Below are 10980 nucleotides of genomic sequence, written 5' to 3' on the forward strand. Positions count from 1 at the left end.
GAAGGGAGCACCAAATAAAGGGTGTTGGGAGGATCCTCCCAGGATGGGAGAAGCATGCTGAAAGTAGACTATAGACCAAACACGATTGCCACTCATTGCCTCTTCTGCAAACCACAACACCCAAAAGGAGAGAGAGCGAAAGGGAATGCCCTGCCACAGATGCAGGGTGGGATGGGGGGATGGGGGGAGGGATACTGGGATCCGTGGTGGTGGGAAATGGGCACTGGTGGAGGGATGGGTATTTGATCATTGTATAATTGAAACCCAAGCACAAAAATCTGTAAGTCTACAACTGTACCTCATGGTGTCTCACTAATAAAAATTTTAAAAATAAATAAATAAATAATAAAAAGTAAAAAAAAATAAAGTTTTGAATTAAATAGATTCTCACCATAAGTGACTCATGTTCAAGGAGAAAGGAAGTATTTTCACCTTAAGTAGAAGGGTTCATTGAAATTTAAACTTTAACTGAAAAATGTTATTCCTTGTGTATTTTATCTTCCTTCCCATCTCAGAATCCTTCGTGAATGGAATCTAACAGGTATTAACAGCTCTTGAAAATGAATAATTTTACTCCTGAATTCTTTATGGAAATGTGGTTCTCAGATTTTATGCTTTCAAGGATCAGAAAATTATTAGCTAGAAGCCTGAAAACATGGAGATATTTTTTAATACAGGAGCAAAAAGACCCAAAATTATATTGCAGAGTTGGCCAATGAAAGAAGGAAGACCTAGAAAACCAGGTTTAATTATAAAACTCTTGAACCTACTTGTCTCTTATCTGGATGAGAAGGTTAGAGAAAAGAATCACAATGCTGTGTTCCTCTTCCTTCAGAAGAGTAGCAGGGGATGAGTCAGTTCATTGTGGCTCTCAATAAGTATATTTAAATCAAGAAAAATCATTTATCTTCCCTAATGAATGCCATAAGTTCAAAGACTTGTTATGCACATTGGCCTATTAACTAGCAATAATGCAGAACTGGTTGCACATTCTTGCTGATTTCACTTGTATGTATTTCATAGTTTGTAAATTTTGATGTGACGGGAAATCATGCATTGCAATGAATTCTGTGAAATGACTGCTGATTATCGCTTTCTTTAACCACCATTACTTTTATCCTCATCTGAAATATTTGACAATTTTACCCAACTTAAAACACAGTCATTTCTCATGCATATACTTTGACTCACATAATGATTCTGATCAATGTCACTCTGAAACTTTTTAATAATCATGCTGCTACATTACTTTTTTTGAAAAGGTCAAGTGATCTCATATTGAGGAATTCTCTTTGAAATTCTTAATAATCTTGCTCTCACCTTACCCTCTCACAAGTGCACAAGTGATTTCCAATACTTTATATTATCTAAACAAAGCCCACTGCCAACATTCCTCTAATTTCTCTAATCTTCAGCAAGAGGACAGTTGTCCCAAGGAGATTTTATCTACTCACAACCTATGTGACCAAATATTAGCAAAGTGTTGTAACCAACATATTTGCGTTGTTGGTGTTAGGGACAGAGGGATAGCTTATAAAGCTGATAAATAGGCTGTCAGGGAGACATGAAACAACCAGCAAAGGAAAATCAGTTATCAGAATTTTCCTCTAATAATTTATGAAGTTATTAATATAGAAATAATTTAAGTTGGTAAAACAATTCCTCTCCAAGAGATAACTCATGTAAATTATAACCATAGGAGGCAATAAAGGTATAAAATATTCTCTGAATCCTTGAAATTTACCATGGAGCTTCAAAAGATTATCAAGTCACTATGTAATATTTCTATTAAAGAGGAAGCACCTGCCTTTCTCTCTCTAATGCAAGAAGACAAGTTGAAGTATAGAAGCATCACTACGAAAGACCAAAGTTACAAAAGAGAAAGCTGACTTCAAAGTGAGGAAGTCAGTACTTGAGACCACTCAATAGAACTTGACCAGATCAGATACTATTTTATGAGCTAGTCCCACAAAGGTGAATGGGGTAATTTCTAATTCTATTAAATGCAGTTTCATATAAAGGAACTTCACTAGCAGAAGGCTGAAAGAAGTAATGAAATAAAGGAGTACAAGGGATGATGGAGAATTATCTTCTATATTCTCTGGTACAAATAAAGATTATTTGTCGAAAATATCTAACTAATGCTTATATCTTGGTATTAATAAAAATAATTTATAATAATTAGTTAAGTTAAAAGAGAATGCTTTAATTCTTGACCTTTGGTCAACAACTCCCCGTTAGAAACCAAGAAAGTATTATTTGAAAATAAAAACACTCAAGTCCAACATATTTGATTTATTATCTTCTTGCAGTTTTAGAGTGCCTCTCCCTGGGCATGACTGGAATACCTTGCCACAAAAATTGTTTTGAACTTCCCAGTTCTACTCTTATTAGTTAGTCTTTGCATAGTCTAAAGGAACAGACACTCATATCTGACCTAACTTGCCAGATGAGGGGAAATAGGGAGGATGATGGAACAAGGATATAATAGTAAAAAGAATGATTTGGGGAGCATGCTGAAAAGATAAAATGTTTTAAATCGGGGGCTGGAGCAATAGCACAGTGGATAGGGCATTTGCCTTGCACACAGCCAACCTGGTTTCGATTCCCAATATCCCACATTGTCCCCCGAACACTGCCAGGAGTAATTCCTGAGTGCAGAGCCAAGAGTAACCCCTGTGCATCACCGGGTATGACCCAAAAAGCAAAAAAAAAAAAATGTTTTAAAATTTTTTTAAAATTTGACATTAAAGGAAAGTGAAAAGTTATTTTGGATGGATGGATGGATGGAAGAGATGTAACTGACATGAACAGTAGAATAAAGAGGCCTTCTCTTTTATTTCTGAATTTGAGATGAAGCATCCTAGCTAAAGAAAGTCATTTGAAGGTCACTTCCCAAACCAGAGGTGTTTTACCCACACTATCCCACTTCTGTTTGAATCCTGAATTTCTTGGCTCCACAAGAAGTTTAAAGGCAATTATCCAGATAGAAGTTCCATCTTTCTCCTGTTTTGAATGAGACATCAGCACAAACCAGCCCTCTGGTCCAGATTCCCAGGAGTCAGCAGGGCAGAGAGGCTCAGTGTGGCCCCCAGAACATGACCTGTAGTAGCCAAGCCTGGTGATTCCTATAACATGCACAAAGATCTGTGCTAGGGGGTTCACATCTCAGATGTAACCCAAAAACTTTCTCTTCCATTGGGCTTCCCAAAACATAGTTTCTTGTTGTTGGTTTTTTTTTTTTGGCTTTTTGGATCATACATGGCAATGCACAGGGGTTACTCCTGGCTCTGCACTCAGGAATTACTCCTGGCGGTACTCCGGGGACCATATGGGAAGATGCTGGGAATCGAATTTAGGTCAGCCACGTGCAAGGCAAACGCCCTACCCGCTGTGCTATCGCTCCAGCCCCCAGTTTCTTAAACTCAATTGCCAAACGGGAAGTAGTAATCATGTTCAATCCAGTTGTCCCAGGAATCTAGGAAGAAACCGTGTTTGGAGAATCTAGTCTCTACTCAGCAGTTGAATCACCTTCTGGAGAGCTCTGAGCACCATCTTATCTCTTGGACCGAAGGCCAGCATCATCCCAGGAAGACCAGGCTGGGCCAGGGTGGGATAGTGCAATAAGTCACTTTCTTTACTTTAGAGATAAAATCTTTACAGGTCAATAAAGCTGTGTTTGTAGGGTGTTGAAACTTCTTGAAACTTCTCAGGACAATGATTCACTTACCTTAAACTCCCTATTGCATACCTGAAATTGTTACAAATAGAATTTAGTTTCTCCTCACCCAGAAACAAAAAGAGGATTCAAAGCCCCAGATCCCCTAGGGATATTTTTAAAATCTTTGTGGAAGTCTTACTTTTAGGAAGCTATAATTTCCCTGGATCTTTCCATCCCCTACTCATGCTTAAGATTATTTGACCCAGGAGAGGAGGCCTACGAACAGACCCTGGCTATTGATTAAGCTCCTTAATGGCCATGATCCCAGAGACAAACAAATCTCAGAACCCAGCGACTCTTGGCAGAAATGCCTCTGGACTTTGCATTAGGCCACCTTCTCCAGGCCACCCCAGACGGGAGCAGGTGCCATACCTCCGCCTGTTGCCTGGGAAGCCCGGCGGCCACCATGTTCCAGAACTCAATGGAAAACCCAGGTACAGGGCAGCAGTGACCACACGTGCCAGGCCACATGGGATACGGGAGGAACCAGTCCTTCTCCTCCCCTGCTCCAACGGGACCCTGAGATGATGCCCACTAATGGCCCCCAGCTACTAATTAAATTCCTTAACAGCCATGATCCCAGAGACACACAAACAAATCTCAGGACCAAGTGGCTTTTGGTAGAAATCTCTCCAGACCCTAATTATTAAAATTTTAGAATTCCAAAACAATGCAGCAGTGACAATATATGCTATTCATAATCAGCAACACAAAACAAACTATCTAATGCTACCTTTTTGGCAGGTCTGAGTGTTGGGGGAAAATTCCAAATAATAATGGTGAGAGTGGTGTCAAAATATTGAATGTAATCAAAGTAGAGAGAGAGTAATGTGGAAATTTTCTGCCACAAAGGCAGGGGTAGGGGTGAGATAGAAGGTATACTGGGGTTTTGGTGGTAGAGAATGTGCACTGGTGAAGAGATGTGTGTTTGATCATTGTATGACTGAGACTCAAACATGAAATCTTTGTAATTGTTTTTACAGTGATTCAATAAATTGGTCCGGTCTGGTCCTCCCATTGTTCATCGATTTGCTCGAGCAGGCCCAGTAACATCTCCATCATGAGACTTGTTACTGTGTTTGGCATATTGAATACATCACGGGTAGCTTGCCAGGCTTTGCTGTCGGGCAAGATACTCTCGGTAGCTTGCCGGGCTCTCCAAGAGGGGCGGAGGAATTGAACTCAGGTCGGCCATGTTGGCTGCTTGCTAGGCAAACGCCCTACCGCTGTGCTATCGCTCCAGTCCTGATTCAATAAATAAATTTTAAAAAAGATTATTTGACCCAGGTACGCAGTTATTCATAAATCATGTATGGAGTCTTTAAGTGATATATAATGCAATATGATTTTCTAGTTGCATATGAACTAAGATCAAATTTTTTCTCTATAGTCAACACAAAAATTTTGTGGAATTCCTTCCTACCCCTTTTATTTCACTGTCCTTATAATGGGTATTGCCAATTTTTTTAACTTTTTGTGTGTCTACATGTCTTCCCACAAATATGATAGAAATGTAGTACCTAATTTATACTCATCCAATTAAATATCCTTTTGTTGATATGCACTGGTGTTATTTCTGGTTTCTGGCTATTAAGAGTAATGCTGCATCCACACATGTACACAAGTATTTTGTCCCATATATGTGTTTAATTATGTAATCTTCTGATGTGATTGCTGATCTTCAGATAATGTGTAGGTCCAGCTTTAGAAAACATTAATACAGTTGTGTGACAGTTTCCTCTACATTACCCAAAACAGAGGTATAATTTGGTAGTTATTAAGGAGATCTGCACATGATAGTCCTACTATTTTATATAAAAAATATTTTGAGCATCACCAGAAACCCCAAATACCATACCAAATAGGAACTTTCTATATTTGGATAGGGTGCAAAATCCATATGAGGATTGCTTTAAAGAATATTGAGATTGTCACTCTTTTTCATTCTGACCATTATAAAGGGTATATAATGAAATCTCATTGTGATTATAGTTTGCTGGAGTGATAGCATAGCAATAGGGCGTTTGCTTTGCACGCAGCCAGCCCGGCTGAGCTGGGTTTGATTCCTCCGGCCCTCTCGGAGAGCCTGGCATGCTACCTAGAGTATTCAATATGCCGAACACAGTAACAAGAAGTCTCACAATGGAGATGTTACTGGGCCCGCTTGAGCAAATTGATGTACAACAGGAAGACAGTTTTTGTTTGTTTGTGATTATAGTTTAGTGCCTTAATAACTAATAAAGTTCTGCCTATTTAAAATATTTATTGACCCTTTGAATATTCTGTTTTCTGAGTGGCATGTTTGGTTTCCTATAATTTTTCTATATTTTATACTGATTATTGTTTTACTTTTTTAATTTAATTTTTTGAGATACCACACCCTACAGTCCTAGGGATCACTTCTAGCTGTACTTGGGGGACCATACAAAGTTAGGGATGGAATCCAGAACTTACACTTGCAAAGCATGCACTCTAGACCTTTAAGCTATTTCTCTGTTATTTTTTTATTTTAAGCACATAAATTTCAGTTCTTATGTATCAGAAATATTTTCCTTTATACTGCTGCTTACCTTTCCATTCTCTTAACAGGTGTCTCTGATGAAGTGATGTTCTTAATTTTAACATTGTTCCATTTACTAACTGTCTTTCCTACTATTACTTTTTGTTTCTGTATCTGAAATAAAATACAGTCTATCACAAATTATTAAATTATATTTAAAATTATATTCTTGGATATTTTATGGGTCTTATAAAATATTATATTTTATATTTTAACCCTGAAAGAGCCTTGAATATGGCACTTTTAAAAAAAATCTCAGAACTAGGACGAAGGAGACGCTACTGGGGCCTGCTCAAGGCAATCAACGAACAACAGGATGGTCGTGATCGTGATCGTGATATTTTATGATTTAATTTTAATATTTATGTCAACAATACATTTGGAATTTATTTCGGTATATGATGTGAAAGAGAAACCTGTATTATTGTTTTCTATCTTGTATCTAGTTTAGTTGTTTTAGTTGTTTCTGATTGGTTATGCCAACAAGACAATTCCATTACAAGCACCAATTGGATTCTATATGCAAATGAGAGCATGGGGGATTGTGGGATGGCAAATCAGATCACATATGCTTTTCTAAGAGTTTATAAGATTATTGAATGTGTCTTTATGGAAATAAGTTTTTAGAAAGATTAATCAGATTGCATATGCTCTCATAAGGAGGGTTTGTAAAATGATCTAACAGAGGGCTGGCCATCCCTGTTTCTTCTTCCTCATTTCCCCAGTACCTCTCTCAACTAAAAAGAGAAAAAATCATAAAAACTACATTGGATACAGATAGGCTGCTCAAGATTGTCATAACTTGGAAAATGCCTTCAAAATTCAAACACAGATCTATCTTCAGTAAGATTGAAAAATCCACAAAAAAGTCTTTTGTTCTAGTCAAGACAGGATAGTCAATTTACTCTCCCATGTAAAACAAACACAATTAAGGACAAAACTTAAATAACAACAATTTTTAAACCATTAATAGGGTAATAAAGAACATTTCTCTCTGAGGCATGACAAATAACCCAAGCACAAAAATTTCTAAGTCTACAACTGTACCTCATGGTACAATGGAACCCTTTGAACTTCTCAGGACCAAACACAAAGAAACTTAATTTATTGAAAAGACAAGGGCCAGAGTGGTAGTCCAGTGGGGAGAGCGTTTGCCTTGCATGCACCCAACCCAGAATCAATACTGGAATCACATGTGGTTCCCCAAACACCTCCAGGAGTGATTCCTGAGGACAGAGCCAAGAGTAACCCCTGAGTGTCACCGGCTGTGACCCAAAAAGCCAAAAAAGTAAAGAAAAGACAAAAGGAATAAAGAGAGTCAGAGGATAGAACAGAGATGAAGGCTCTCACCTTGCATGCTGCCAACCCTTGTTGGATCCTTGGTCACATCGTCCCTTAACACCAAAGGAATATGACCCTGAAGACCCACAATTCTGTTATTTCCTCCCCTTCTTACCAATTGTTCTGTTAATTATTCTTTAAAGACAAAATAAAAGCTCTTTTACTTTACCAGCATTTATCTTCAGAAGCAATGTTCCCTCACAGATAATGCGACTCACTATATGTACTAAGATTGAGTAGGGTTTTGTGTGGTTTGGGGACTTAGATGGGGGTGCAAGAAGTCTCTCTTAACATAAGACCTGACGGACACATCTGTAGGGGGAAAGGATGATTCTTATAACTCAAAAATACACATTAGACTTATTTTATCTTAGTTGACTTCCCTAAAGAAATACTTTTCTCAGACTGTCTCTTAAATTGTAAAGTAAAGTAAAGTAAAGGCCCTCCCGTTGATCGTCGATTTGCTCGAGCGGGCCCAGTAACGTCTCCATTGGAGACTTTGTTGTTACTGTGTCTGGCATATCGAATACTTAAATTGTATCCATTTATATTGCTGGTTTTAATTTTGTTTCCAACATTTAAGAAAAAATGCTGAATTTTCAGATATTTTTCATCCTTTAAATGAAATCTCATGTATAACAGTATTCTTCTTGTCAAATTATTCACATGCTAGGTAACAATAGCTAAATTTCATATTTTTCTTATCCACTAAATGTTATTGTTTAAAATTTGGTTCTATCCTACCACACAAAACAGAAATATTGGCTTCTGTTTCTTTATGAAATTATTTTTATAACTGAGTCAGTATGTGCACACAGAGAACGTTCATCACAAAAGGAAATTTTCATCAGGTTTTACAGAAATACTCTATTCAGAAGAATAATTCATACAATTGCTGAATGGTCAATGGACTTACATATTATTATGCCACACATTTATGTTAATACACAATACTTTAACTGAGTCATTCAATATGAAGATGCTTCTTGTTACCAGTGGATAATATATCCTTTTACCAAATATGGATGAGAAAAAAAAGAAGTGTTTCAAAGTAAGATCCTTTAATGGATCCAATAAACAAAGTTAACAAATCAAACAGTGGATGTTTTCATCAATTACTTTAAGGTCATAGAATGAAGGTTCAGTGAGGGTGAGATATTCTGTCACAGCCATGTTTCAGGCTATAGAACATGCTACTGTAACATAAAAAATGTCTCCACATTCTGTACCCCAACTCAACCCCTCAACCCCCTACCCAGAATCATCAGTACATTTTCCATCATCTCTTTGATTTGTTGCCCAGGAAAGACAGTTGATATCTGAAAGATCTGAGTTCGGAGAAGAAGACAGAGTTAAATTTTTTCCTAAGTGATACTCATGAGTTGTCAAGTGCCTAGTTTCGAATTTAGCCCAGATAATTGTGCTGATAGTTTTTGCCAGGCCCCCTTCACCTCCTTATTCCTCAGACTGTAGATCATGGGGTTCAGCATGGGTGTCAGAATGGCATAAAAGAGAGAAATCAACTTCTCCTGAAGCACTGAGGGGTTGGATCTGGGCTGGATGTAAGTCAGAATGGCCATGCCATAACACAGGATAACTACAGTGAGGTGAGATGCACACGTTTGGAAGGCTTTCTTCCTTCCCTCTGTGGACCGGATCTTTAGGATAGCAGAGATGATCTTGACGTAGGACAGGAGGACCAGGCAGAAAGGTGTCATCAGAAGGATGATGCTGGAGACCATGATTGCTACTTCATTGGAGGAAGTGTCCACACAGGCCAGCCTGACCACAGCTAAGGTCTCACAGGATATGTGATCAATAAACCTATTTGTACACATAGGCAACTGAAAGGTGATGGCAGTATGCATGAGGGAGTTGGTAGAGCCACTGACCCAGGAGATGACGGCCAACCTAGTACACAGTCCCCCATGCATGATGACTGAGTACCGCAGAGGGTTGCACACAGCTACGTAGCGGTCATAGGCCATCACTGTGAGTAGAAGGAACTCAATTCCACCCAAAGATAGGGAGAAAAATAACTGGGCTGCACAGCTAACAAATGGTATTGCTTTGTGTGCTGCGAGAAAATGCACCAACATCTGAGGAACAATGGTTGTGGCATAAGAGACATCAACCAGGGAGAGGTTGGTGAGAAAGAAATACATGGGCGTGTGGAGCCGGCTGTCCAGTCTGATCAGAAGAACAATGAGGAAGTTTCCCAGAACTGTCACCAGATACATGATCAGAAACAGGACAAAGAGAGAGATTTGAGTGTTCCGGTCACTGGATAGGCCTAAGAGAATAAACTCTCTCACCCAAGTCTGGTTATCCGCTGCCATTTGGAAATATTAGGTGTCTAACATGCATAGGGACTCAGAAATAACAGAACTAAAGAATGTTAAAAATAATGACTAATGTTGTAAATCATGGTGCTTCAAAAAACAATGAATACATATTCCAAAGTTGTCAACTTTAGATGTTTCATGTCACTATTGCTCCATGATGAAATTTCAGTACATGTTATGTCTACTATGTATCAGAAAAACAAACCATAATCTTCAAAAGGCATAATGCAGGAAATTTCATTCAATCCTGAAAAGAAAACAGCCCAATTTAGATGTTCTAGTACTATTGGCAACAGAGATGAAGAAAAACCTAATAATAAAGACATCCTGGACAGAAAGGAAAAAGTGAAAGTATCCCAGTGTCGGAATGATATAATCCTATATGTAGTGATATCTACCCAAGTAGTACCTCAGCTTCCCATGAAAAATAATTAAATAATTAAACAACTAAATAAAAATAATTTTTAAATAATTAAATAAATAAAATGAAAATAAGCATACAAAAATCATTGGCATGCTTTTTCACAAGCAATTATTTATTTAAAGGTACTTTAAAATCTAATTTGTGATAACATCAAAAAATAAACTATGAATAAATTAAACAAGAATACAAAATATCTGTATACTAAAACTATAAAATACCAAGAGAGTAAAGTGAAAGCAAAGCTGGTCATAAGATATTCTATATGAATCCAATACAATAGCTATCAAAATCCAAATGGTACTTTTTTAACAGATATACAAAAATTATCATAAAACTCATATGGAACCACAAGATACAAACACCAAATCAAACTTGAGAAATAACAGAGTTGAAGGGATAATAGTTATCTACTTTAAATTATTACAAAGCTGAAGTTACCACAACAGCATAATATTGTAATAAAAACAGACACAGATCAATGGAGCATCAGATGAAACTAAGCATCTACTGTCTCAAAATACAAACAGAGCCCCAGATGGGGAGGGAAGGAATAAGTGGACTGGAGATGACAGAGGGGTATGAAGGAATG

General features: G+C 37.7%; 1 protein-coding gene across 1 annotated transcript; it reads right to left on the bottom strand.

Annotated features, from left to right (window-relative positions):
* Window positions 1–9007: 9007 nt before the first annotated feature.
* LOC130032500 (olfactory receptor-like protein OLF3) lies at window positions 9008–9961 on the bottom strand. Its single transcript, XM_056124068.1, has one exon. The coding sequence runs from the start codon at window positions 9959–9961 to the stop codon at window positions 9008–9010; it is 954 nt and encodes a 317-aa protein (XP_055980043.1).
* Between the last annotated feature and the right edge of the window lie 1019 nt (window positions 9962–10980).

This window comes from Sorex fumeus, unplaced genomic scaffold (genome assembly GCF_029834395.1).
Source record: "Sorex fumeus unplaced genomic scaffold, SorFum_2.1 ptg000048l, whole genome shotgun sequence".
NCBI lineage: Eukaryota > Metazoa > Chordata > Mammalia > Eulipotyphla > Soricidae > Sorex > Sorex fumeus.

Bases quoted from the DNA above. Each gene is read 5' to 3' on its own strand.
- LOC130032500 (XM_056124068.1), bottom strand. From the start codon at position 9,961: ATGGCAGCGGATAACCAGACTTGGGTGAGAGAGTTTATTCTCTTAGGC.